This window comes from Phyllostomus hastatus, unplaced genomic scaffold, assembly GCF_019186645.2.
Source record: "Phyllostomus hastatus isolate PE091 unplaced genomic scaffold, TTU_PhHast_1.1 phas_contig_40, whole genome shotgun sequence".
Lineage (NCBI taxonomy): Eukaryota > Metazoa > Chordata > Mammalia > Chiroptera > Phyllostomidae > Phyllostomus > Phyllostomus hastatus.
Genome location: NW_025333872.1, coordinates 7,212,080 through 7,239,149, shown reverse-complemented (window position 1 = coordinate 7,239,149; position 27,070 = coordinate 7,212,080). Strand labels below are relative to the sequence as shown.

The window sequence follows — 27,070 nt, the reverse complement described above, 5'->3', positions numbered from 1 at the left end:
CAAAGGACTTGAACAGAAATACCAATAAGCAAATGCAAAGAAGCTTAAAATCACCAATCATTAGGGAAATGCAAATTAAAACTACAATGGATTATCATTTCATACCCATTAAAATTGCTACTGTCAAAAAAATCAGAAAATAGGTGTTGGGGAAGATGGGGAAAAATTGGAACACTTGTGTACTGTTGGTGGGAATGTAAATTGTACAGCCACTGTGGAAAATGGTTTCTAAAATATTTGGTGATTCCTCAGAAAATTAAAAACAATTACCATATTATTCAGCAATTCCAATTCTAGGTGTATATTCAAAAGAATTGAAAGTAGGGTGTCAGTGCCCTGCCTGGTGTGGCTCAGTGGCTTGAGCACTGGACTGCAAACTAAAAGGTCACAGGTTTGACTCCCAGTCAGGGCACATGTTTGAGCTGCAAGCCAGGTCCCTAGTTGGATGTTTCTCTCCCTGTCTTTCTCCCTTCCTATCTATCTAAAAAATAGATAAAATCTTTTTTTTAAAGCCATTGGTATTTTCTTAAAAAAAAAGAGTATTGAAGATATATACACTCTACATATGTTTATATATGCACACATACACATACCTATGTTCATAGCATTATTTACATAGCTAAAACATGGAAGAATCCTAAGTATTTATTGATGGATGAATGGATAAGCAAAATGTGGTATATATACACTAATGGAATATTATTCAGCCTTTAAATGGAAGAATATTTTGCAATATGCTACGACATGGACGAATCTTGAGGTCATTATGCTAAGTGAAATAAGCCAGTCTCACAAAGACAAATACTTGTTCGATAAAAGAAATTCCAAACCTAAATAAAGGTTTAAAGAGCTCCGGCTGGTGTGGGTCAATGGATTGAGTGCCAGCCTGTGAACCAAAGGGTCGCTGGTTCAATTCCCAGTCAGGGCACATGCTTGGGTTACAGGCCAGGTCCCCAGTAGGGGGCACATGAAAGGCAATCACACATTGATGTTTCTCTCCCTCTCTTTCTCCCTCCCTTCCTGTCTCTCTAAAAAAAAAAAATAAAAGTTAAATTAAAAAAAGAAAGGAAGGTTTGAAGAGTTTATTTGAGCAAAGATGTTTGGGCCTGTCCTGGAAGCAAAATCTCAAAGAATTGAGACATAATACTCCAAGGAGTAGGAGTTTTGCAGTTCATTTTGCACATTAGAACCAAAGACATAGGGAAAGTTACATGAAGTCCATTGGTAGCAGATTAAGGAGGGAGAAAGTAAAGCAAGGCAAATCTCGAGGATTATATGCAAAATAAAGTGGAGAGATACATAATTCTTACAGATTGGTGGGTGCAGGATAATCAACACTTAACATACATAGTTTGCAGAGGTGTGCGGATAAAAGATCATAATGAAGAATGGTGGGGTTGTCCCAACATACTGTTTATCTTTGGAGGTTTGGAGAAGAGATCATTTTGGTGCTTTAAGTATGTTATGGATAACAATAATTGACAGGACTTGCTCAAGGTAGAGATGAATTTATCATACAGGCTTTAAGACATAACTTCCTGTTAAAATCTGTTCAAGTCAGAAATTTTATATGATGAAAACATCCTGTGTGGTTACTTTCAGTTATTGATCTTGTCAGGCTTGCTAAGTAGCCCTATTTTTGTTCACATACTGTATGATTCCACATATATGAGGTATAGCATAGTCAAAATCATAAAAACAGAAAGTGTAATGGTGGTTGCCAGAGGCTTGGGGAAGGAAGAATGGGGAGTTTTTGCTTAATATGGATAAAGTTTGTTTTACAAGGTGAAAATAATTATGGGAATGGATAATGGTAATGATTGCACAACAGTTTGGGTATTGAATACCATTTAAACTGGACACCTAAAATGGTAAGTTTTGTGTGATAGGTGTTTTAGCACAATTAAAAAAGGAAAAAAGCCCTGGTTGGTATAGCTCAGTAGATTGAGTACGGGCCTGCAAACCAAAGGGTTGCCAGTTTGATTCCCAGTCAGGGCACGTGCCTGGGTTGCAGGCCAGATCCCCAGTTGGGGGCACGTGAGGGGCAAGCACACACTGATGTTTCTCTCTCTGTCTTTCTCCTTCCCTTCCCCTCTCTCTCTCTTAAAAAAAAAAAAAAAAGGAAAAAAGTATAGCCTGTAAGTATGGTTGCAGATGTCAGTGTAAGCAAGTACGCCACTGACCGGGAAAACATACTTGCAACCATGAGTTGCAGAGGACCAGTGTCCAGTGATTCCATGTGTTTATATCCACCATAAACTCACATGTGTACACAAGGAGACCTTTGCATAAAAGCTCATTGCTGGGCTGTTTGTGTAAGCAAGAAAGTGGAAGCAATCTTACTAACTTACTAGGGAGATGGGGAAATAAACTGGAGTTAACTTACAAAGTGGCATTCTGAAAGACAGTTTAAATGAGTGTGCTAATAAGTATACATGGTTAGGTTTTCAAAATTAATGCTGAGGGGTTTTTTGTTTCATTTTTTAAAGCATGATCTAAAAAGATCTGGTCAGTGCACATCTTAAATATGTAACTTTGCTGGTGTTTGTTATATTTGTAATTTTCTGTATTTTGAGATGTTTTATAATTAACTTTTTTAAAAAATATTTTATTTATTTTTTTTTAGAGACAGGAAGGGAGGGAGAGGGAGAGAGAGAAACATCAGTGTGTGGTTGCTTCTCATGTGGCCCCCACTGGGGACCTGGCCCACAACCCAGGCATGTGCCCTGACTGGGAATCGAACCTGTGATGCTTTTGTTCGCAGCCCGCACTCAACCCACTGAGCTACACCAGCCAGGGCTATAATTAACTTTTAAAATGAAAATAGGTAGTGATGTTATCTGGCTATAGATTGTTCAGTGTGCCATTGTTGTGGGCAAGAGGGACTACTGTGGATGGCAGGTAGGTCAGGCCCACCACAATCGTTCCTCCTCAGTCATACAAAGCCTGTAACTGCTCAGGTAAGTCCTTTTGCTGGGGAACAGATGCACATGTGGGAATTGTGGATGTTCCTCCAGGAGGCTGAAACAACTGTCAGAGCAACGTAGATAGAGTCTGTGTTCTTGGAATGGAGACAGAATATCTGAAAAATTGGAGCATATTACCACTTGCGCTCTGTTCCTGCCTGTGACTCCACAATGCCTCTGACATTGCATCCTGTGTCGCTGGCAACAGAAAATAGTGTGCCAAGGCATGATCTCAAGTTTCAGAGAATTTTGCTTTCTAACATCAGACTGTGATGTTGTCCAGCTATCTCAGGATTTGATTCTTGTCTTGATTGCCTTTAGGTTGGTATACTATACAACTGTACTTAATAGCTTTGAGTCTGTTCTCTTTTCCAGGGCAATATTTAAATGTTTATACCGTCCTTTTTTCCCCCTGCCAGGAGTAGTGTTGAGAGGGAGATTTGTCTATGTGGAAGTGTAGTATCACAATTACAAGGTGAAACCCACTCTTGCCTTCTGCAACAGATTAGGAAAAGTTCATATAGCATCCTTTTTTTCTTTTAGAACTCACAATACTTTATATGCACCAGAAATGCTAGCCAAAATGGTAGAGCCTTTCACAAAGGCTCTGGATATGCTTGAAGTGGAAAAATCTGCTATTTTAGGTAAGAAATCTAGCCTTTTTTTTCCCTTGAAGCTCACCTTACCTCTAATGGGCTCCTCAAGCAGCCTCAGTGTGCCTTGTGTCTCCTCTTTGTCACCTGGCACTACCTTGACCACCTGTCTGTTCAGACATGTATGTATGGAGTTCCCTAGGAGCAAATGCATTCACTTCATCATCGTAGCACACGGAGAACGTCTTGAGAGACAGTTTCTCCCCGCTGCCATCCTTACCCCACATTAACTCCTCCAGGTAGTGCTGTTTGTTAGAGCTTCTAGGCTATAAAGAAACCTTGGTGTTTTTGACCTGAAGGATATTAGCATAATTTCCTGCCTTTTATGTATGGGGCTAAAAATGTATTAAAACAGTTAAGCTTAAATAGCTTTTAGCAGTAATATATATTTATCAACAATTTTAAATAAATACTTTTTAAGCCCTGTTTCCTGGATTAGAATGTTGCTTTAACTCATTTTTCCCATTAGCAAATAACCATGCAATCATAATTGTGACATGTTCTGTGAATGAAACTGACTGTTAGACTGTGTCTTGGGGAGGAGTCAGAAGATTGTCCCCCCAGTGGAGACTTGAATGATGAGCAGGAGCTAACCAGGTTTGGGGCAAGAGGAGATGCTGAGCATTCTGGCCAAACAGGTCTGGCAGGTACAGGATCCTGAGGCATGCAGGAAAGAGCTGTGTGACCAGGACATAGAGAGGAGGGACTCATGTGGCTAGAACAAAGGGGCAAGGCAGTGACAGTTATAACTTAGAGCTAGCGACATCCAGATTTGTCTGAACTCTGTGCCCATCTCTGACGCTTCGTGCTGGCTCTGAAACTTCACCACTCCTCCCACCATATCCCTCGTTCACACTCGTAACCTCTGTCTGGGCCTGGCTGTGGTGAAGCAACCCAGGAAGCATGTTGATGAAAGGAAGGGTGGTAGTTTGCCTTTCCAGAGCTTAGGTTTGTCTTGGCCTACATAGTTCTGGGCCATTTCCTTTGGCACCACTACACTTAAGGTCCATGCTGCAGAAACCAGTAAAAATAAAACTTACAAAAAAATGTCTTGTCATTATAAAAAGTAGCTGTTGCTTCACACAAACCCACATTCAATTATCATTTAAATTAAACCATGAACTCTTGCTATAGAAATAATACAGCCAGCCAAAACGTACTAGGATGGACAAACAGTACAGTGCCTTCTGGCAGCTCCCAACCATGAAAAAGACTTGGAATATAAAATTATCTGTGATTAAAAGTATAGATCTTTTAAGGCAATTATTATACTGAGATAAGTTAGTTTCACTTTGATCTGTTACACATCTTGGGCTTTGCATAAAATATTGCTTGAAAAAGAGGTTGTACAACTTGAAAAGGGAGGCCCCACTTTTTTTATGGAGAGATCATTTTGAGTTCTCATTGTGTGTTTTGGTACAAGTCCCATCTGGAGAGACCCAAGCAAAAGTTGGAGTACCCAGGTCTAATCTGAAGTCCTGAGTACTTAAGTAGCTTTTACCTTTTCCTACCAAGACAGTGTAGCTCTTGGCACCTCCAGCTCGTGGAAGACTTGGCCAGCTGCTTGGCATTTGTAACACTCCTCATACCCCACCCCCAAACCACATCTGCCTGCAGTAGGGTGTTGGTATGTTGAGACTCTTAGAAGCAGAGCAGCACGTACCTGACGTTTCTTTCTCTATAGGATTACCTCAGCCTCTCCTGGAACTGAATGACTCTCCTGTTTACAAAACAGTCCTGGAAAGAATGCAGCGTTTCTTCTCCACCCTCTATGAAAACTGGTAATGAACCAATGCAGCCTCTCCACATTCTCTTCCTAGGCATGTGTTGTATAGGAATGGCCATTGATTGGACTTTTGGTGTAGAAAAATAGTAGGTAAGATGAGGCAAGAATTTGACAGGGAACTAATCATTCTAGCTCCGTATAAAAATGAAGCTTTCTTATATTTGCTTTTTTATCATTGTCATATGTGCCTCAGTCCTATCCATGACTTGATATTTAATGCCCAGCCTGGCTGTTCTCGTGCATAAGATGATGAGGCCAAAGGAGAAGGTATAGTGGTGGGGATGCATTTTTCCCATACCCCTCACCTGTCAAAGCCTACTTTTTTTTATGGGACAGTGGGAAGTGGCTGGCCGGATTTTGTCTTCAAGTCCTGGTTGTGGGGTGGGGCAGTAAGAGGCCTTCCTGTGCACTGCCACACCCAGGCCACTGGCCTCACTAACCCAGAGCCTGATCAGACAAACTAATGAGATTCTCCATTGTAAGTCTACCAAGTAATAAAGGCTGCTGCTGATCTTGGGTACCAAAATATACCAACAACTGACCTTCAAACAATGCTGAATCTGCTATCAAGAAGCTTCCCTAAGAGTGGGAAGCAAATGGGTGTTTCACTTTTGATAAAAGATTTAAGTCCACATATTTGAAGTATACTGATTAGCTAAAGTTCTCTTAAGACGTAAATACAGTTGCTTTTCTAATTTATTGTAGACTAGAAGTCTCTGTGTCACCATGGCACAGAGATTTCCTGGGGCAGTCAGAGCTGGCAGTAATAGATGTTGGATTTGTCATTGCCCGTGATTTCCCTTACAGTTTCCATATCCTGGGGAAGGCAGGCCCTTCCATGCAGCAGGACTTTTACACCGTGGAGCACCTGGCTACCCAGCTTCTCAGCTCAGCCTTTGTCAATTTGAACAATATTCCTGACTATCGACTCAGACCCATGCTTCATATCCTTTCAAAAGTCCCTGGATAACCCAGAAGATCAAATACAGGAACAGTTCATAGGCACCAGAGGAGGCAGAGATGAGCTGCATGGAAGAGGCGGAATCATATATCTAAAGTGTATAATAACCACATTAAAAGGACAAGAAGATTGAAGTAAATAGCAGGAAAAACAGGAAGGCAGTTCAGGGGACTTTGAAAGCTCTTAGGAGCAACTCTTTACCATCCCAGTTTCAGCTCACTTGTGTATTTTGTCAGGTGCTTCCCCCTTGAAATTGTACTCTCATACTTCATTGTCATTTGGATCCTTTTAAAAAAATATATATCTTTCTTTCTTGAGTTATAAGGGTGTCCTTTCTATTTTCCTCCCTACTTTCAGACGACCTACTGCCCATAACATGCAGCCTGGTAGAAAGGACAGTGAAACTAAAAATATGGAAATGAGTATCCATGCAGCTTAGGATATTCAGAAAAGAACTTGAAAATTAACACAGGATGTTCTTGGCATCTTGCAAATCCTTTGTAGGTTGACTCTGTCCAAAGACTCAAACCTGTTGCCTGACAGATAAGGTGTGCTTTAGAATGAGAGGGGTGTGTGCACTCACACGCTAAAGTTTCTTAACCTGCTGTGGCATGGGTCTTTGTGAAGCCTCTGGTGCTCTTCTGTCCCCCAGAGCACTATGAAGCCCTTGTGTCTCCCATCCTCGGACCTCTTTTCACCTACCTCCACATGGTAAGAGATTGGTCAGGAATGGGTAACAAAGTGGACTTTTAGGATGCCTGGCCTCTCATGAGTCTTGCAAGTGAGGAGCTCCTGAAAGTGTTGCTTCCTAGCCCTTCCAGGATGGCTGTGTAGCCATCCATCTTTGCTGCAGTGGGTTGAGAGTCCCTCAAGAATTAAACTGCTTTAATTGTCCACGAAGCACCTGCAGAATCAGCTTTTGCTCCTAACCTCCTGTTATCTGAGGAAAGGTGAGAAGTAGGGCTTCCCCTGCTTCTGTTTTACTGACTCTGGAATTAAGCAGAGTGACAGGATGGGTGGAGAACAGATGTGTCCAGAGTAACCCAGGAATTCTAAAATTGTTCATCCTTTCCAAGCAAATAAGTGACCTGCTGTCCTCATTATGGGTATAGGGAGGGTACAGAAACTGCCTGGTTTTTGAGCCTTGTGGGCCTTCCAAGGCTGTCATTGATACAGTCATCCTTGGCTACTTCTAATCATGAAGTAGATATTATCTGTTCCATCCTTCTTCCCAGTACTAGCACTTACTTCCTTTTTGTTTTCCCCAGAGGCTTTCCCAAAAATGGCAGGTCATCAACCAGAGGAGCCTGCTGTGGTAAGGAGCATCTCTTCTCCTTGGTGGATGAGCTGGAGCCATGTTTGGGGTGGGAGAACGTCAGGAGCAGGGAGGGTGTTCCTGCTGTCCCAGGGCTAGATCAGTGGTGGGTTGTAGTCATTCTCAGCCTAAGATGAACATTAGGTAGACTCAGATCAGACTCAGACTTCACAGGGGGTGCCTTCAGCTACCTTAGGAGAATGCCGAGACATCTTACCCACTTAGGATTTTTTGACTCAGTGCCCTTTGCCAACTGGATATTGTCACAAGTCATAGTGTCCCTCAGTGGATCCTTGCTACCCATTCCCAACATTTGCGTGGAATGTACACCAGAAGGAAGCCAGGAGAAGGAACTGGACACACAAGGTCTGGTTAGGGTCCCTGCTTTCTTTGTCCTTCCCCTTTTTCACTCCGGTGGAACTTGGCCCCCTCGTGTTCTACAGTGGAGAAGATGAGACTGCAGATGAAAACCCAGAGTCTCAAGAGATGCTAGAGGAACAGCTGGTGAGGATGTTAACCCGAGAAGTCATGGACCTAATCAGTAAGTGACATGTGGGAACCAGGGCTTGTAGAGAAGAACTTCTCTGGAGAAAGAACTGGTCAGCCACCCAACCCCAGTAAGGCATGTTTGCAGCAATGCTGACAGACTGATGAAGAAAAATTAACCAGGTAGAAACTAGGTGGTCTTTAAATCAACCTATGGTCATTTTATAAATGGCAAACTGAATTGCATTTGTTCATACTAAGGCTAAAATATAAGGAAATGGTCTAAAATAGCCGAAGGAATTTGGATTAATGGTAGAAATAACTTCCTTGTTTTGTCAAAACAGGCAAAAAATTTAATTCTTGGACATGAAGGTGGTTAATTTTCTCTTTTATTTTTTGGTCATTTCATTTGTTTGAGATGCAAAGTAGACCAAAGATTTATCAGATATCCTCTCCTGGCCACTTAGCCTCAGAGAATTCTGTAATTTCCCTCCAGTTAATTGAATTTGAGGAGGGACCAAAATGCAGTCTTGTCAAATGCCTCCGTTTTTATTGGTGAAGCTGATGTTGTTCCTGGACAATACCCCATCTTCCTCCCTCCTCACCTGCCCGTGGACAGTTTGGGATCTCTTGGCCTGAGGCAGCTGTTGTCTGATGGTAGTAAACCTAGTAACCCTGCTTTCTTGCTTTAGCGGTGTGCTGTGTTTCAAAGAAAGGTGCTGATCATAATTCTGCTCCCCCTGCAGATGGAGATGGTGAGTCTGTTGCGTGACTCTGGGAGGTCTGCCCTTACTTAGGCTCCTAAATATCGTCCTTTCTGTAGCTAGGTCGCTTCCTATAGAAACTGTTTCCCTAGCAGTCTGATATGGATGGGATTTGTACATTTAGCTTTCATCTCTGCCGGTCCGTTTGCTCTATTCCTTCATTATATTCCCACCTCAGAGCCTTTGCACTGGCTGTTTTGTCTAGAATGATTTTTCTTCTCAGCCATATGCATTGCCTGTTCCCTTGCTTTATTTGGGTCTCTGCCCATAGATCTTCAATGAACAACTTAGCAAAAATAGCAAACCCAGCCCCTCTATATTCTCTTCTGCTCTATTTTTCTTCAGGGCATTTATCACTACCTGACATTATATTTTCGTTGTTGTTTAATGACTTTTTTATGATGTTACAGTTTATGTATTCATTTATTACTTGTGTCCCTTACTGGAATGTCAACTACCCCAATAACTAAATTAGTGTCCACTACAGTGAGTCCTCAAATATTTGTTCAACAACGAAAGATCCCATTTGCAGCTTTTTAAGTAACTGTCCGGAAAAACTCATTTCCCACTGTTCCCAAATGTACAGCTACATACCTCTCTAGATCTACCATGGGCATTGGCTTCCACACCCTTTCCGCACTCAACCAGCAGTCGGCCCAGCATGCTCAACTTTACTCTGGGCTTCTCTCAGGATAGGATATGTTTCACTGTTCTAAGACGATGGAGTTTAACGTTCTGCTCTCTGCTTACAGATGAAGAGATGATGGCCACAGAGGTAACCCCCTCAGCCATGGCAGAGCTTACAGACCTGGGCAAATGCCTAATGAAGCACGAGGTGGGTGGAGGACATAGGTGATGTTTTTCTCCTTTCCCGGCTATGGAGCCAACTTCCACTATTCTCACTCTGCGATGCCTTCAGAAAAGTTTTGGGGGCAATACTCTACATGAGTTAAGTTCCTGATTTCTAAAGCCCCAGAAAGCAGTGGGTAAACTCAAGGCCATGGTGTCCTCCCTGCTGATATGGGCAAAGGCTCTCAGAAAACTCAGTGGCACACTGGTACCACTTTCTCATATTTAGCCTCTTCCAGGCCCGAGCTTTGTCTCCTTGCTACACATAGGTTTCCTCTTCTATATTGATGGTTTTTTCTTCTTTTAACTGCCTGATTTCATAGCGAGGAAATAAACTCACTTTTCTTTCATTTTCCTGCTTACCTAGTATTGAAACTGCAGCTCCTGATGCCTAAAAATATACTCAGAGAAAGTTGGGCGTACTTTCCCATGGTAACCCTTGGTCCTTTTCCGTTAGGATGTCTGTACGGCGCTATTAATTACAGCCTTCAATTCCCTGGCCTGGAAGGATACTTTGTCCTGCCAGAGGACGACCACACAGCTCTGCTGGCCCCTCCTCAAACAAGTATGGTTATTTGCCCCTTCTTGAAAAGTTTGGGTCATAAGGATTGGCTGAATCATTTGGAAGAATTGGGGTACTGGGGTCTTCAGAGTCCGCTTTGGCCCTGAACACAGCTGTCTCCCCAGGTGTTGTCAGGGACACTGCTCTCAGATGCTGTGACGTGGCTTTTCAGCAGCGTGCTGAAGGGCTTACAGACACACGGGCAGCACGACGGCTGCATGGCTTCCCTGGTGCACCTGGCTTTCCAGATCTACGAGGCACTGGTGAGTGGGGGAGGACGGCCATGGCTTCACCCCTCACAGCTGCTCCCACTCAGTGAGGCCTTATCCTAAATGTAGGCAGCTGCCAAGTTGCCGGTGCTGCCTGAGGAATGGGTGTGGCACAGAATGGGGAAAGTGGCAGGGCCCAAACCTACCCCATTGAGTGGGTTTGTCCTCACTTCTCAGCGTCCCAGGTACCTGGAGATAAGAGCTGTTATGGAGCAGATCCCTGAAATACAGAAAGACTCTCTGGACCAGTTTGACTGCAAGCTTTTGAACCCCTCTCTGCAAAAAGTTGCTGATAAGCGCCGGAAGGACCAATTCAAACGCCTCATTGCTGGTTGCATTGGGGTAGGTCATACACCTTCCTTTGTGCTCCTGACACCTTGTGGTCTTCTCAGACCATGGGTTCAGGCAAACCAGAGACCAGCTGTAGTGATTGGCCATTATGGTGAAATGATCTTCAAAACAACCCACTACTCAGGGTCCAGCATTAGTTCTTTCTCATTTGTTTTCCACAGAAACCCTTGGGAGAGCAGTTCCGAAAAGAAGTTCACATTAAGAACCTTCCCTCACTTTTCAAAAAATCAAAGCCAGTATTGGAGACGGAGGTGCTGGACAATGAGGAAGGTGGCCTGGCCACCATCTTTGAACCCTGAATCAAGCTTTTGGGCATTCTTTCTTGGCCTTTATTGTCATCTCTTCTTCGTAGCTACTCTCTAGGCCCCTCTTCACTGCCACCCCACTCACAACCATTGTCAGCCTGGAGAAAGCCAGGTCTGGAGCTGGAGAGTGGGCCCCTGTGCAGGGCCAGAAGTAATCATACTGAAGTATCAGGAAAGGGAGTCAGGGCTTACACCACGCTGTCTAGACCTCCCAGGTTCTCCCATTCTACTTGGAGCTTTGGCTTTTCCAAGCTAGAGCAGAGCAGCCCTTCTCCCAAAGCCCTGCTGCCCCCGTGCAGCCATATACCTGTGCAGAGTGGTAACTAGGGGTGCTGTACCCAGCATTGCAACTAGCCAGCCTTGTGGCAAGGGCTCAGCCCTGAAGTGCTTGTGCCCAAGTTTCTCTTGGACTGTTGCAAGTCCCACTGAGTCCCCATGCTGCTGGGCTAACAAGGAGCCTTTCCCATCCACCAGGGGTATGTCTGCGTCAGGTGTTGAGTGCTGAACTGAATTTGGCCAGTTCTGTTTTAAGCAAGAATCTGGTCAGGTGATGGGGTCCATGGTACAGGCTTCTGCTAAGCTCTGGATACAGTATTAAGTATAGTACCTTCAGGGACTGGGGCTGAGTCAGCATCTGTAGTGCTAACATCCCCCTAAGAACCCATACGTGCCCTTCCACGGATGACCTCTCAATGTTGTTTCCCCAGCCCCAGGGTCCACTCAGGCACAAGAGCCACAGTACCCTACCTAGTGTCAAGTGATGCCACTGGCATCTAAGGATAATCCAGACCAACTACGCTACATCTGTGACAAGCAGCTAGCAAAGCCACTGGTCTCTCCAAGGACTAGCTGAGTCCAGGTGCCTTCAAAAATCTCATGGTTTTCAGGTCCCTGGTCATTTCTACCATGGGCCATTTCCAAAAGAAATTATGCCTTCCTATTGTGAGTCTCCAGCCCACTCTAGAGATCACTGGATGGTCCTATAAGCATAGGAGAATGGATGCAGGGCCCTAGCCTTGAGGTCATTGCTCACCATACACAAGCTTAATCCATACAGAAACCATATGGTGCGTGTGTCCATGTGTTCTGCACAAAGGCCTGTCGATCCAACCCACTGAGGAGGGTTTCAGTGAGGACTGAGTAGAGCAGCATAGACAGAAGCTACAGCTTTTAACTCATGTTGGTCCCCAGGCAGGGAGGCTTAGGAAGGGCTGAAGCTGGGGAAATAGAACTTTGTGTCCAGTGTAGCTGTTTCTGTGGCACAGATGTCCCACACCCTCTTCCTGAGTGGTGCTCTGGGCTTATCAACTGTGAAGGCCATCTCAAAGCATGGTTCCCTCCACACGTTAGCTGCCTACTCCTCTCTGTAGTTGGGGCTGTGGAGGGCATAGTTGTATTTATTGTGTTGTACTATTTTTAACATCTTGTGACTTCATGCTAGAAGTTTTCTATTGTTTATAGAACCTTTTTGTAGAAACATAACTCTAAAGCACATCTGCATGTCAGTAAAAATCTCAATTTCATACAGAAAGAGCCCCATCTGTCTTTTTCAAACTAGTGACATACTTCAGCGTCACTGTTCCTCACAAGTGGATGGGAAGGACTGACTGAGGGACCTGCTCTGTCAAGCACGCTGAAACAGTACACCAGCCGGAAAAAGATGTCTGCTCTCAACACAGACCAGGCAGCCTATACCATGCTCCAGAGTTGTCTTTGGTGACCCCTGGATCTGACCCTGGGTACAGTCCAAAGGGATTGCTGTTCATAAAGTTCTTGATAACAATGGAACTTGACTACTAGGGACCACTCTTTTTTTTTTATCAGCAACTTCCACCAGTATCCCAGAGACAGCTTAACTGGTGCCCAGTATTTTTGTAGTTTGTCTGAGGCTACCTTTTGGCATTTTGCACAAAGCTTCAGAGGGACTTGGCCCAGACCTGCGATGACATTTGTGCCCATTGTTCCTATCTGTCAGTGCCAAACCTGTTTTGACATAAGGCCCAGTATTTGTGGACCAAAACTGAAGTAGTCTCAGACAAAACCATTTGTGTTTCAGTGTGAATTTATTTACATGAAGGCCTTATAAAGGCATAGTCACATTTTGTGGCACATTTAACAAAATGTATCGACTGAAATAAAGCTACCATTGTCCCAGAAATTCAGAATACCTAGTCATACTGGGCTTGATGTAGCAGTCCAATGGCAACAGGTCAGAACCCAGAACCTTCAGCTTGCATCAGGAACATCCAGGCCAATCAAGTCTAGTGCAAGCCTCAGTCCATCTGAACTGCATCTAGTTCATCCAAGAACCGCCGGCACTTTCCCATCAGTACCTTGATGGCTTCGCTCACCAGTACATCTGGTGGCAGTACTCCCGTTGACTCAACAGAGACTGTGAAGCAAATAGACATTTTTAGTCCATACAGGGCTTACAAAAGCTCCTGTGTAGGTTATTGCTAGATTTCACATCTGGACTCTGCAAGAAAGCTATAGCACCAAAGAACTAACCCCCGCACACTGCATACTCACAGATATAATGGTCCCGAACCCGAGCAAGCCGTACCACCTTCTTCAGCTTCTCATTCCGGAAGACTTCCCTGCTGAAGGTATCTAGCCGGGGATTGGCAACTCTGGCCACCTTTTTACCTAATGAAAACAAACTACGTTATAAACATGAGTTGAGCTTTCTCTCTGCCACTTTCAAAAAATACATACTTTAGGTCCTGACCCGAACAGCATCCCAAATACCATACCTTGGACTTCATGTACCTCGATAACACCAGGTGAAAAGCACCGGCTCAGCTCCTCAGCTGCCTCCCCTTCAACGGGCTCCAACAAGGAGATGTCTGGCAGGAGCCTGTAACTGGCTGTTGCCACAGGTGAAAACTTGGCATGATCTTTGCCTAGAGGGAAATCAAAGCCTGTGAGGAAACCCTTCTTGACATTCGCAAAGGCCCAATGACTTTCTGCCTGTCAGTGACATTTTAGTGGGTTCCTTAGTCATACTTCACCCAACTGTATTCAAACTACCTTACTCCCCCCAGCAGCCCACAGGATCCTCACCAATGCCCTTGACACAGTGCATGAGTAAGTCAATCTCCTGGCCAGGCCGCAGCTGAGCGATGAGGATGTCATCGTGCACTGGTCGAATGGTGCCCTCTGGGAAGAGGTCAGCTTGGTTCCCCAGGGGGACCCATGTCATGTGTCTGGTGTACACTGGAGGGAAAAGCACATCAGAAAACCTCAGTCCCTAAAACACACCCACCAACAGGTGGGCTCTCTTACACTACCAATACTTACCTTTGTGGTTCACATAGAGTTCATTGGGGTCAGAGGAATCTTTAGCAGCATGGGGGTTTCGAGTGCACCTGACTTGGAGCCGAAACTGCAGAGTATCGATTTCTGTGCCTTCATCTCCTGCACAAAGACAGAAACTCTTAGACTAGTGCACACCTGAATGCCAGGCACCAACTATACTGAGTGCATTACACTTCTGATTTAATCCTCTTAAATTGAATTAGGACAAGAACAAGTATTCTCCCAGATAGAAACACTAATGTATGAAAAGAGTAACTTGCCAAGGTCATACAGTAAAGTCAATCCAGGATTTGAAAATAGGCAGTCTGATTCCAGAATCAACTGCAGAAAAGAGCTGCTCTCCTTTTCCCAAAATTTCACTTTCTCAAACCCTCACCTTGGATCCGGTATTCAAAAAGACGAGGATCAGCATGAATGGGAATGAGCCCCAAGCGATGAGCAAGGATCTCATCCTGGACAATGGATGTGTTGTTGTACACCAGGACCTTTTCCACAGCCATGGTGGGCACCTGCCCAACAAAACAATCACTCACCTACCGAGACCCCACAGATTTCCCATCTACCCACTACCTGCTGACACAGATAGGGAGAGACTGCTTCCTAGAAGAATGTTTGTGTTTGACTAAACGTTTACAAGCGAGCAGGAGAAATGCTCAGCAAAATTTCAGGGAAAATAAACTTCGAGACAATTCTACAAGTGAGGTAATGGCAAGGTGTCCCCATGCAACTCCACCCCTGCCACCACGCCCACCCATACCTCAGCTAACAGGATACGTCGAAAAGCATTGGCAATGGCTGCATCGATTCCCACCATGTCAAACTCTAAAGTGTTTTCATCCATGTGTATCACATCCACACGGAAGTTCTAAAAAGACAAGAAAAACATGAAATGAAGCTTCCTCTCTGTATAGTCAATACCCCCCGCCCTGGGTATTACCCTTAAAATATTAATATTCTCTCACCCAAAAATCTCCCTATGCTTAGATGTTCATTTCTCCCCCAATCCTTTATTAGGTTGTTTTTTTTTTTTGCACCCCCCCCCCTTATCTGGTCAAATCTCTTTTAATGGTGAGGACTTCTTGCATATTTTTAAATTAAATTTACTGGGGTGACAATGGTTAATAAGATTATATAGATTTCAAGTGTACTTTCTATATGTGATCTGTATATTGCATTGTGTGCCCACCACCCAAAGTCAAATTGTCTTCCATCACCATCCATTTGATCCCCTTTCACATCCCCTCACCCCCCTTTCCTCTGGTAACCACCATACCATTGTCTGAGTTTTTGTTCATCTGTTGCTTTCAGTTTTCTATCCCACATGAATGAAATCATATGGTTAACTTTTTCTGACTTATTTTGCTTAGCATGATATTCTCAAGATCAATCCACATGGTCATGGATAGCAGTATTTCATCTTTTCTTATAGCTACATAGTATTCCACTGTGTGTATGTACCACATCAACTTTATTCAATCACCTAGCAAAGGACACTATTGTTGTTTCCATGTCTCTCTGCATTATGGCTTCCAGCCAGATTATCCAGAGGCTATTCCACCAGAGAACATATTTCCATATTGCTTAGTCCAGCTAACACTACTCAATCCTTACCTTGCTAGACTATTCTGCTGTAGAACATTTGGCATTGTTGATAGGATCCCTCATTTTCAAACTCCAGTGCCTTGATTTCTGAGCACCGATCTTTTGGTTTTCTTCCTTCTCTGATGAGTCTTTCTAAACTCACTATCTTCTACCTACTCCACAAATATTACTATTTCCCAAGTTTTCCCTCCAGAGTGACCTCAATCACACTCAATGGTTTTAGCAACTGTCTGCAACAACTCCCCAAATCTACTGATCTCAATTCAAACATACATGCCACTAGCCTGACAGACTTCTCCATATGCAGGACACTGAATGTATCACCATTTTCTAAACCAATTTCTCAATAAATGACGCCATTATGCCTTGGTTCCCAAGCTAGGTCGTTTTACAGTACCCAGTCACAACCCCTATCAAAGCAATCACCAAACTTACGTTGTATCCCCCTTTTGCTTTATCACCTACAGTCCCTAAAATATACTTCAGTCCTGCCTACCATTCATATTCTGGCAATAACGAACTGTTTGAATATTTCCACAGCACAGATCGCACAAGCCTTTGTGATATGGCTTCTGCTCTTAGTTCCTTCTCACCCTTCGCTGTTCTCAACTTCTGTTCATCGTTCTAGGCTCAATTCGGATGTTTTCTCTTTCAGAAACTCTTCCATACGTTTGCCCTCCTTCCCATTCTAGATTAAGTGCCTCTGCAAGATGGGATAACTCCCACCACAGCCCCTCCCGCGTCATCCTTACTGCTAGCAACTGTCTTTACATTATACCACAATCGTTCGTTTACGTGCGCTCTTTTCCAACCAAACTGAACATCTGTTCGCAGAACAGGGTGGAAACCGCTCCCCGAAGACAGCTTCTGAAGCCTGTGTTTCAGAGGGTTCCGATCCTCGTAACCCTCTCCGGACACCTCCAGCTCCACCCACCTTCTCGAAGCGGTCCTGGTCCCAAGCATCATCATAGCCCGAATAGTTACCGGGAAAGTCGGTGGTATGAACCTAAAGCAAAGAGAAACGAGGATGTCTGCGAAGGGTCGCCGAGGCCAAGCCCATCCCTACCCCGAACTTAACTCATCCCTGTCCCTCTATCACTTCTCCCGACCTCAAAGCCGCAAAGCTTACATTGCGAACCCCGAACTCCCCTAGAACCACGCGGCTCCGCATTTCTTCCACCGCCTGAGTCGCCGCCATCTTCCACCCTTCCACGTGACTAACGTAGCAACTGGCGCATGCGCTCTGCCTCTTTTGTCTCCGTGGCAACGCGTTACCCTGAAAGGCTAAATATCGCGAGATTCTGCCCTATCTACGTCCACGTCCCCAGCTTCCGGAAGTTAGTTTTCTCCAAACATCCGGGTTTCTGTTTTTGGCGTTCCGGCTAATCCCACCTCTCTTTCGCCCCTGTCCCTCTTCTATAAGGCACACATCTTTCCCACTCCTCCGCGTGCGGGAGTAGCGCGACCTTCAGCGACGGGAGCCCTCGAGGGACATGGCATCTACGGCCGCGCCGGCCGGCGGCTCTCGAAACGGGGCTGGCCCGGAATGGGGAGGGTTCGAAGAAAACATCCAGGTAATGGCCTCAAGGCTCCGGCAGCCCCAGCCATGGGGCTGGCAGTCGCCCTGAGGCGTCGTGCGGACTTTCCTCCGGGGCCTGGAAGTCTGCTCCATTTGCAGCACTTCACCTCTGCTTTAGCTCTTCGTGTACACGAAAATCAGTGGGACCAGAGTTGACCTGAAAGGGCCAGACTTGCACTCGAGCCAGAAGGCCTCTGGTCTGTGGGCCCACTAGCTCTTTTTGCGGGACAGTTTAGGATGTCTGTCGGCGTTAGGCATGGCGGGGACTGAGAGGGTGTTTGCACTGACTAAAACCACACTGTGTGCACAGTCTCGTTTGAGGGTTTGGAAAAACAAAGGAAATAGACAATTTTATAGCCCTTTGGAGTTTTGAGAGGGAAGGTAGGAGACAGACATGTGTGGGAGACAGGGAGTAGGTTTCCTAGGCTAGAAAAGAGAGACAACCAACCAAGGTTCTGAGAATGAATGAGGGGAAGGAGTGGCATGATCTATGGTGATCCAAAGCCATATCCCTAGCAGTGAAAGAATAAAGCCCCAAGCTCGGGGATGAACAGAGAAGGGCTTGCAGACTGGAGCAGAAAGGTCCTGGACACTAAAACTTACTGTTTTCACAGGGTGGGGGCTCAGCTGTGATTGACATGGAGAACATGGATGATACTTCAGGCTCTAGCTTCGAGGATATGGGTGAGCTGCATCAGCGTCTGCGTGAGGAAGAAGTAGATGCTGATGCAGCTGCTGCTGAAGATGAGGATGGGGAATTCCTGGGCATGAAGGGCTTTAAGGGACAGCTGAGCCGGCAGGTGGCTGATCAGGTAAGCAAAACTGGATGCCTGGCAGGTATAAAAGTATACCTGGGAGGTCCCAGGTTCTGGAGGTGATGTTGGTGAAGCCTTGGTTATCCAGTTAGAACCATGTAGAAATCCAACAGAAAATAAGCAACAGAGCAGCCCTGGCTGGTGTGGCTTAGTGGATTGAGCGCCAGCCTGCGAACCAAAGGGTTGCCAGTTCAATTCCTAGTCAGGGCACAGGCCTGGGTTGCAGGCTGGGTCCTCAGTGGAGGGCATGCGAGAAGTGACCACACATTGATGTTTCTCTTTTTCCCTCCCTACCCCTCTTTCTAGAAATAAAATCTTAGAAAAATAAGTAAACAACAGATCTTGGAGCTATTGGAGTTTCACAATACCTAACCATCCCATCCTTGTCTTCCTTATTTCAGATGTGGCAGGCAGGGAAGAGACAAGCTTCTAGGGCCTTCAGCTTGTATGCCAACATCGACATCCTGAGACCCTACTTTGATGTGGAGCCCGCCCAGGTGCGAAGCAGGTGAGGACCCTTCTCCTGACAGAAGCTGCTCTCCTCACACCTAGTCCTTCATCCAAACTGCAGCCAGAGGCCAAGCCTTTAGACGCCCCTCTTCTTGACATCGCCAGCCCTCATCATTGTGTCTGTACTCCAGCTGCACCATTCCTCTTACCAGTCTGAGAGCAGGACATAGTGATAACACATCGCCTTCCTCTTTTCCATCTAGTAAACCACTTATCTTTCCTCGAAACCTAGCTCAGATGTCATTTCCTTTGTTCCCCATTCCTCAACCCCATCCCCAGTTTGTCCTTTCTGGGTGCTCCCACAGAACTCTTGTAACAGATAACACTTCAGCCATGCTGTGCTCTCTTTTTCTTGATTCTGTCTCCCTAGAGATCTCTTCAAAAGTAGGCTCTGTGATTTGTTTATGTTTTTATTCCCAGCACCAGAACCGTCTCTGAACCAGAATATTGGTACATAATTGTTGAATGAGTTTTCAAGAACCGGAGTTAATCTTGGTTTGGTTCTTTGTTTATCCTTTAATTTAACCAATGCTTACCAAATACCCAGCATACTCCACAAATATTATTAAGCTTTTGCTCTGTACTAGGCACTCTACTAGTTGTGTCTGAGTTAGTGGTGAAGACAGACGGGAGCCTTGCCCTTGAGTGCAGTTACAGTACAGCACTCATTTGCTATAAAGGGACAGGGGCAGGGTGGGGGGGGGGAGGGGGACAGACACCTGACCCAGAGTAGGCTGGAGGGTGGGACAGGGTGGGTTTCCCAGAGGGTAAAATCAAGCCAAATTCCAAGGTATTTGAGGATGTATTATTAGGAGCTGGCCACTTAAGAAGAGAATGGGGACTTGCACTTTTATTTTTCCTCCCTGGAGTTTTCATACCACTTCAAATATATTTCAAGAAAATCCTCAGCAGTGCCTGGAGGAATGGTAAGCAGGAAGAGGCAGGAGGCACTCTGGTTCCCTCAGGTATCGCCTTTCCTTTGAAACCTTTTCCCAGGACTTCACCATCACAGTTCAGCATTCTGGGCATTCTCTGCTGAGGTTTGCCTTTTATAGGGGAGCAGGTCAAGTAGGTAAATTGTCAAGCCCTTTCCCAAGACCCACCTGGGCTCCCTGAGTTTCCCATATTGTGGCTGCATCAGTCAGCACAGCAACAGAGGGTTTTCCTTCCTGGAAATATTTTTAGGGGCAAGGAAGTGATTTTCTCCTTCCTTGTATGTCTTTACTATCTTCTTCTCCCTTTACCATCTAGCATGTTCTCTAGAGTTAGATGAATAAGATTCAGGCCCTCCAGAACCTCGTAAGTGCTGCCTCTGCTCTCATCTCTCCTCTCCTCTCTCAGGCTCCTGGAGTCCATGATCCCTGTCAAGATGGTCAACTTCCCCCAGGTGAATGGAGGGTAGCATGACTGGAAGAGCAGGGGGAAAGCACTAGGGAAGAGGGTGGGGTCATCAGGCAAAGCCTGGGAAGGAATAAACGGAAGAGCCATTGTCCCCTCCAGCCTGAATGACTTGGTGTCTTGACAGAAAATCGCAGGTGAGCTCTATGGGCCTCTCATGCTGGTCTTCACGTTGGTTGCCATCCTCCTCCACGGGATGAAGACATCTGACACCATTATCGTAAGCCAGACAGAGGATTTTGGGGGGTGGCTGAACTGAGCAGAAAGCTGCCCGAGGAGGAGCTGGGGGAATGAGTGAGAAGCAGTCCAGAGGACAGCCCTGGGCAAGGCTGGGGTCAGAGGCCTCCCAGGACTAAGTAAAGCCTTCCCTCCACAGCGGGAGGGCACCCTGATGGGCACAGCCATTGGCACCTGCTTTGGCTACTGGCTGGGAGTCTCGTCCTTCATTTACTTCCTCGCCTACCTGTGCAACGCCCAGATCACCATGCTCCAGATGCTGGCACTGCTGGTAAGGAGTCCGGCATGTGGTGGGGAAGGGTGATCTTACAGCAGTAGCCAGGCCTTGGTCTGCGTCTGTCCTGGGGCTCCAGGGCCTGGAATGGGGTAAGCTGGCCAGTGGACCATTTTTTTCTCAGGGTCCCCATGAGGGTCTAAAGGCCAGCCCAACCTGAGAGAAATTTTCGTCACCATCCTCCTCCTTCCTAGGGCTATGGCCTCTTTGGGCACTGCATTGTCCTGTTCATCACCTACAACATCCACCTCCATGCCCTCTTCTACCTCTTCTGGCTGCTGGTGGGGGGACTGTCCACCCTGCGCATGGTAAGCTGGGCAGATTTCCAGGAGCTGGCTGTCCTCCTGGGGAGCTGGGGAAAGCAGCCCAGAGCTCAGGCGGAAGTTCACAAAGGGCTCGGAGGAAGCATGGGGTGATGGGGTGATGGGGGGGTAAGAGCCCGAAGATGGTTCTGCTCTGGGGAGGAGTATCTTCACTCTGCTCACTTTGGAGCCATGCCCTCGGAGCTGTATTCCTGTGGCCCTAGGTGGCCGTGTTGGTGTCACGGACTGTGGGCCCCACACAGCGGCTGCTCCTCTGTGGCACCCTAGCCACCCTGCACATGCTCTTCCTGCTCTATCTGCATTTTGCCTACCACAAGGTGGTGGAGGGTAAGTGACAGGAGGCCTGGTGTGGGGAGCGGGGAGAACAGCTGCTGGGGCAAGGGCCAGCCAGCTCATGCTCACTTCCATCCTTCTTTCAGGGATCCTGGACACACTGGAGGGCCCCAACATCCCGCCCATGCAGAGGGTCCCCAGAGACCTCCCTGCTGCACTCCCTGCTGCTAGGCTTCCAGCCACCTTGCTCAACGCCACAGCCAGGGCTGTCGTGGTCACCCTGCAGTCACACTGACCCCACCTAAAACCCCTTTAACCCAGCTGCAGAGTGAAGGAAGACTAAAGGACAGAACTGATGACATATGTCTCTTTGTTGGGGTCTGCAGCTGCCACCGAACTGTAGCCACTGAAGCACCTCCTTTGACACCCGTCGGGGCTTCTGAAGGGCACAGGGCCGGCAGCCCCCGGCCAGGACTGCAGGGCTCTGCAGCCAGTGCACAAAGTGGGTCAGTGCCTCTGAGGCCCTCCTACCACCTACCCCTTCCTTCCTCTTTATCTCTCCCACATTGTCTTGCTAAATATAGACTTGGTAATTAAAATATTGACATCTGGAACTGCAGCTGCCCTTCCAGTGGTCCTCCCTGCCATTCTACTTCCTGTACACCTTCCCGTTCCTCTGTCAGCGGTCCTAGCGTGATACCTTCCCTTATTTATACCCTCAGGGTGCAAGATGGGACAGGCAGGGTAAAGTTGGGACAGCCCAGGCTACACTGAAGGCAGTGACTGAATATTGAACTTGTCCCTGAATGCAAGGGACATCTGACTCAGAGCAGCAAGGGGACCATAAGTTTGGTGGAGCAGAGTACCCAGCTTGAGTCGGCTCAGCTGCACTCTTGGGACACCAGTGAAGCAGTGACAATTGGACAAAAACTTCCAGACTCTACCCCACGTCTGTCCAAGACCCTTACAGACCTGGCCCCGTGTGTAGGGGTGAGTTTCCCACAGGAGCTCACGCTGGGAGCCAGACCTGGCTTTGCCGGGGTTGTAGTGGGGCCGAGGAACAAAGCTCTCTTCAGTTCTGCCCTTCCTCTTGAAAAGTGCCGGTTACCCTTAAAAACCCGCCACCACCCATCTAATCTGCTCTCTGCTAGTTCACAGGGAATGGAATTTTTGACCTCTCTTCACTACTCTCACATTACTCATTAAAAAGAAAAATTACCCTAGTAAATGTAGGTCAGCATCTTTCCTTCCTATTAAAGGGACTACGAATGATGTGACCTTCATTTGCGGGCTCTGTGAGGCCCCTACACCATCACCCTTGGACAAAGCTCCAACATTACTACCTACACCGTACAGTGTGTCCTTCCGGAAAGCTCCAGCCCACTCCATGGCCTCACCACTACTCCAGGTCACTGGCCCTGGCACGCTGCTTATTTTTGCTACCCCAGTCTCACTGGTACTGACAGCCTCACGCACCTGGGGAAGGGGCGGTTCCAGCAACTTGAAACTACCTGCTCCAGAAAGCTTTTGTGGTTCCCCTGTGCTGAGTAGCTGAGGCCATCTCTACCCGGCCAGGACGCCGGGGCCCACCACTGCGAGGCCGCCATCTTGGCAAGGGACACTCGAGAAGTCCTTGTGGGCTGGAACCTCACGCACACAGTGACTCCCCTCGCACGGGTGGGGCGAAGCCGGGATTAAAGGACCCTAGGTACTTCTAAACACAGGAGGGCGTGCCTAGGATCCAAGCGCAGGCAAGAGGGTCTGGTCGTTAGGAATGGGGAACAACCAGAAAATGGGCAAGAGAACCCGGTCACCTGAGACACCTCCATGTCTCAAGCCTCCATTCCCTTCCCACCCCTGCTGATCGCAGGTCTCAACCCTGATACCTACTTTCTGCCTGTTCTGTACCTCACACTCGGGAAAAGGGCATCCTCACCTCTCCTGAACCACCCAGTGCGCACAAGCTTGGTGGACTCTTTCGGCTTGGCAAGGGAAGGGGTGGAGCGAGCTCCGGTGACGCGGCCGTTACCATGGGAACTTGCCGCCCGCTCCGGCTCAGGAACCAAAGATCCAGTGGCCGCCTGTCGCCCGCTGCCCGCCTGCCGGCTGCCCCTCTTGCCTGCTTTGGGCTCTCCTTGCGGACGAGGTAGGAGAAGCCAGGCTAGAGGAAGGCAGGGAGCAGATGCGGCCTCCGAGCTGGGACCAGTCTCACGCGTCTTAAGCCAAGGCCCCTTCACCGCTACCGCTGCTGCAATCGCGAGGGACGAGTACAAGCGCGGAGCAGCTCCCGGCCGATCAGGGATCCCTCGTCCCGGCCGCCGGCCCAGACGCAGACGGCACGGTCTGCCCCAGCACCAGCACTGCGCGGTCTCAACTTCCCTGGCGACCTCAGCGCCTGCCCCATCCCAGCCGGCTCCGTCTGGGCCCCAGCGCTCTTCGTGGCCGCCACCGCCACCTCTAACGCTGTCTGCGCCTCTGCCGCCGCCTTTGCCCCCCGTTCCGGCCGCGACCCCAGCCCAGGCCCGATCTGAGCCCCAAACCCGCCCACTACCCTGCCAACCTCGCCCGCGGCCCGGGCCCCGGGGGCCCAGCGGTAGGTAGGATGCTGCCCAGCTCCATCCAGATTTCAGGGGAGCCGCTGTCAGGTGCCGAGGTGCGGGACATCTGCCGCGGCCTGCGCGACAACGCTGTGCGCCTACTCTCCCTACGCGGCTGCCGCCTCTGCGACCGCGACTTCGGCCGCATCTGCCGGGCCCTGGCCGGGGCCACGTCCCTGGCGCAGCTCAACCTTAACCTGGGCGTCGTGTCCAGCCCCAGTCGCATCAAGCAGCTGGCGGAGGCGCTGCGGACCAACCGCTCCATCCAGTCCCTCTTGTGAGTGCACTCCCTCGTAAGGGGGTCCCGGACACTGCACCCCTTCTTGCACTCCCTGCCGCCTCCTTTTCCTCCACACACCTTCCTGTACCTCTTTCCACCAGCCTCCCTCTCCCCCGACCCTTACACACACCCCTCCTTCCTCTGCCCATGACTCCACATATCTCTTCTCTCCGGACTTGGCACATGCAGCCCCACCCCAAAGAAGATGGGATACTGACCTCTTCCTGGTGGGGTACGTGTACCTCCCACCTAATCACCAGCATTGACTTATGGGGGCGGCTACTCAGTTCACAAGAAGGAACACTGCCCTGGGGACTAGATCCCTGTCCCTATGTCCTGCCTACTGAGGAATCCTAATCCACACCCCCACTCCTTCTCTGTGCTCTGTCCTGGGTTCCAGTCCCTGCACCAGAAAAGAAAGCGAATTCCCCTTCTACCTGTATTCTTTTAGAATCTAGAATTTTCTTTCTCTCTCTCCAAGGCCTTTCCTCAGTGCTGTGACTGAGTGCCCTCACCACCTCTAGGGCTCACCCCTGTCCCCTCCAGATAGGGCTGATGACTGTGGTAACCGCTGCTCTCTGGTCTCACCCACCAGCCTGCATGGGAGCCCCCTGACAGATGCTGGGCTGGCCTTGCTGAACCCAGCCCTGGCCCTCCACCCTGCCCTTGTGGCTCTGGACCTGGGGGACTGCATGCTGGGTGATGAAGCCATCAACCTCATCTGTGGCCTCCTCCCCCCAGATGGGGCCAAGTCTGGTGAGCAGGGCCCTCCTAAGGGCATGGGCTGGCATAGCCTTGATGAAAAGCTAAATAAATGGAGAAGGCAGGGTCTGTGGCCCATAGCTGAGGGCTCTGACAGTGTGGGTGAGAATGTTTTTAAATCCCCTCAGGAAGGAGAAGGATTAGGGGCAGAGCAGGATGGAGAATCTGGAATCCAGGTCTGGTGGGCAGGGAAGGCAGGGTCTCTGAGGGTACTGGAGGTCTGTGGTGGGGGTGGGGTGCTCCCAGGCACTAGGGACACCCCAGAGACCCAGGGCAGGGTAGGGGTTTAAAGAGGGCCTGACCTTCTCCATCCTGGCTTCTCCTTACGATGTTGCCCAGGTTTGAAGGAGCTAACGCTGAGTGCCAACCCTGGCATCACCCCTAAGGGCTGGAGTCGCCTGGCCATTGCTGTGGCCCACAGCTCACAGGTCCGCGTCCTCAATTTGGACTACAACCCCCTGGGTGAGGCTCAAGAAAATCCCTTAGATTCTCACTACCCCATCCCCATTCAAGAACCTGGGACCATCAGCTGCCACGGTAACCCCCACACTAAGGAAGGGAAGATAGAGGGAGGTCTGGGAGGTAATAGAGGAGCCTCCTGTGTAGATGACCAGGTGATGACCAACAGGTAGGTCGAAGAATCCATCACCACCTGTGGGCCAGGCTTGCTGTATGCATTCACTCACAAATCACAATGTTCCCCTCCTGGCCATCTACCAGTTGTCAGCGTTTCCTGGCCTGGGGGTGGGATCTAAGGTTGATAGGGCAATGGGGAGGCTGTCCGGGTAGACAGATTAGCAGGCCCGTGCATGAACTCAGGTGAGTATGTGTGTGCGTGCTGTCTCCCCAGGTGACCACGTGGCCGGGATGTTGGCTGTAGCTGTGGCTTCCAGTCGAACCTTAGAGGTTCTAGATTTGGAGAGCACAGGGCTCACCAACCAGTCAGCTCAGGTGAGACTTCTTCATGTTTGGAGAAGGCCATGGGTTGCGATGGAAGTTAGTCAGGGTGTCTATGGACATGCCCAAGGGGTGGCAGGTTGGAGTCGGGGAAGCCACATTAACTGTGTTTGTCCTTTTCTGTACTCTCTTCACCCCCAGACCCTGCTGGACATGGTAGAAAATTACCCCACAGCCTTGCGGAGCTTGGTGTTGGCTGAGAACAGCATTAGCCCAGAGCTGCAGCAACAGATCTGTGACCTCCTTTCTGAGGGGGAGGAGGAGGAGGAGGTGCCAGGAGGGCCTGGTGACACCCAGAAACAAGAGAGGGGGCGGGAGCCTGCTGCCCACCAGAGGGGAAGCAGCTCCTGGATGTGCCCTACTGGTAAGAGCCCTGAGGGTTCATTGGAACCAGATCTGAAGAGACTCGGGACCTGGGAGAATGGATGTGGGAAACCTAGGCCACCTTTTTTCTACTTATGGTCCCCATCAGAGGAACAAATGGTAGTCTAAACACCCCTCTATCCTTCCACAGATCCCAGCTCTCAGATGGTGCTAATGACATCAGGACTAGGGGACAGCCTATTAGCTGAGACTGAGATGTGACTCTCCACTTGGGCTTCTGCACATCATTACATTTTCCCCAGGATCAGGCCCTGGGGCTTGGGAGGGAGGGGTTGCCTGGGGCTCTGGCAGCTCATGGCAGTGGGGTGGGAGGCTCTGGAAGCTGTGAATTGCCTTGAACCCAATGGTTCTGGACTTGTTGGCAGCTCTGGCTGCAGCCCGCTGGCTGGGAAGAGATTTTATCAACTCTACAACCTGTGTGGCTGTGGTCACTGGGGGGCTGGCGGTAGGGGAGGAATTGGAACTACCATTAGACACCACTAGGGGGCAGTGCC

The 27,070-nt window shown here is 48.3% G+C and overlaps 4 protein-coding genes across 6 annotated transcripts in view; 3 read left to right on the top strand and 1 right to left on the bottom strand.

Moving 5' to 3' along the window:
• The window catches only part of XPO5 (exportin 5), a 58,988-nt gene extending 46,190 nt beyond the window's left edge, over positions 1-12,798 (top strand). For both annotated transcript variants that reach the window (XM_045843190.1, XM_045843188.1), the window contains 12 exons: positions 3,510-3,610; positions 5,304-5,400; positions 6,213-6,349; positions 6,980-7,077; positions 7,635-7,681; positions 8,125-8,222; positions 8,860-8,922; positions 9,684-9,766; positions 10,238-10,345; positions 10,468-10,605; positions 10,789-10,953; positions 11,124-12,798. In XM_045843190.1, the coding sequence (XP_045699146.1) occupies positions 3,510-3,610; positions 5,304-5,400; positions 6,213-6,349; positions 6,980-7,077; positions 7,635-7,681; positions 8,125-8,222; positions 8,860-8,922; positions 9,684-9,766; positions 10,238-10,345; positions 10,468-10,605; positions 10,789-10,953; positions 11,124-11,261 (1,273 nt within the window). In that variant the 3' untranslated portion in view covers positions 11,262-12,798. The remainder of the gene's footprint in view (positions 1-3,509; positions 3,611-5,303; positions 5,401-6,212; positions 6,350-6,979; positions 7,078-7,634; positions 7,682-8,124; positions 8,223-8,859; positions 8,923-9,683; positions 9,767-10,237; positions 10,346-10,467; positions 10,606-10,788; positions 10,954-11,123) is intronic.
• Positions 12,799-13,311: 513 nt separating this feature from the next.
• Positions 13,312-17,399, bottom strand: POLR1C (RNA polymerase I and III subunit C). The gene is made up of 9 exons (XM_045843191.1): positions 17,317-17,399; positions 17,122-17,193; positions 15,343-15,450; positions 14,962-15,094; positions 14,568-14,684; positions 14,331-14,483; positions 14,021-14,170; positions 13,797-13,913; positions 13,312-13,659 (listed from the first exon to the last, which is right to left on the bottom strand). The coding sequence occupies exons 1-9, from the start codon at positions 17,383-17,385 to the stop codon at positions 13,541-13,543; spliced, it is 1,038 nt and encodes a 345-aa protein (XP_045699147.1). The 5' UTR covers positions 17,386-17,399; the 3' UTR covers positions 13,312-13,540.
• Positions 17,400-17,524: 125 nt separating this feature from the next.
• On the top strand, positions 17,525-22,215 carry YIPF3 (Yip1 domain family member 3). Of its 2 annotated transcripts, XM_045844219.1 has the most exons (9): positions 17,526-17,761; positions 18,381-18,578; positions 18,983-19,089; positions 20,433-20,478; positions 20,617-20,709; positions 20,866-20,997; positions 21,195-21,308; positions 21,527-21,650; positions 21,743-22,215. In XM_045844219.1, exons 1-9 carry the CDS (start codon positions 17,681-17,683, stop codon positions 21,889-21,891), a joined length of 1,044 nt encoding a protein of 347 aa, XP_045700175.1. In that variant the 5' UTR covers positions 17,526-17,680; the 3' UTR covers positions 21,892-22,215. The 2 variants fall into 2 exon arrangements, with proteins under 2 accessions (XP_045700176.1, XP_045700175.1); XM_045844220.1 differs by lacking the exon at positions 21,527-21,650 and having other exon boundaries at positions 17,525-17,761.
• A 1,971-nt stretch (positions 22,216-24,186) lies between these two features.
• Positions 24,187-26,850, top strand: LRRC73 (leucine rich repeat containing 73). The gene is made up of 6 exons (XM_045843668.1): positions 24,187-24,470; positions 25,069-25,229; positions 25,575-25,697; positions 26,086-26,186; positions 26,334-26,556; positions 26,707-26,850. The coding sequence occupies exons 1-6, from the start codon at positions 24,199-24,201 to the stop codon at positions 26,775-26,777; spliced, it is 951 nt and encodes a 316-aa protein (XP_045699624.1). The 5' UTR covers positions 24,187-24,198; the 3' UTR covers positions 26,778-26,850.
• The last annotated feature ends 220 nt before the right edge of the window (positions 26,851-27,070 follow it).

Bases quoted from the DNA above. Each gene is read 5' to 3' on its own strand.
- LRRC73 (XM_045843668.1), top strand. From the start codon at position 24,199: ATGCTGCCCAGCTCCATCCAGATTTCAGGGGAGCCGCTGTCAGGTGCC. The intron at 25,230-25,574 runs GTGAGCAGGGCC...GATGTTGCCCAG, and splicing joins CCCAGATGGGGCCAAGTCTG to GTTTGAAGGAGCTAACGCTG. The intron at 26,187-26,333 runs GTGAGACTTCTT...CTTCACCCCCAG, and splicing joins TCACCAACCAGTCAGCTCAG to ACCCTGCTGGACATGGTAGA.
- POLR1C (XM_045843191.1), bottom strand. From the start codon at position 17,385: ATGGCGGCGACTCAGGCGGTGGAAGAAATGCGGAGCCGCGTGGTTCTA. The intron at 15,451-17,121 runs GTGGGTGGAGCT...TTGTCTTTTTAG, and splicing joins ACCAGGACCGCTTCGAGAAG to AACTTCCGTGTGGATGTGAT. The intron at 15,095-15,342 runs GTATGGGTGGGC...TTTGTTGGGCAG, and splicing joins GACGTATCCTGTTAGCTGAG to GTGCCCACCATGGCTGTGGA.
- YIPF3 (XM_045844219.1), top strand. From the start codon at position 17,681: ATGGCATCTACGGCCGCGCCGGCCGGCGGCTCTCGAAACGGGGCTGGC. The intron at 17,762-18,380 runs GTAATGGCCTCA...CTGTTTTCACAG, and splicing joins GGTTCGAAGAAAACATCCAG to GGTGGGGGCTCAGCTGTGAT. The intron at 19,090-20,432 runs GTGAGGACCCTT...CTCCTCTCTCAG, and splicing joins CCCGCCCAGGTGCGAAGCAG to GCTCCTGGAGTCCATGATCC.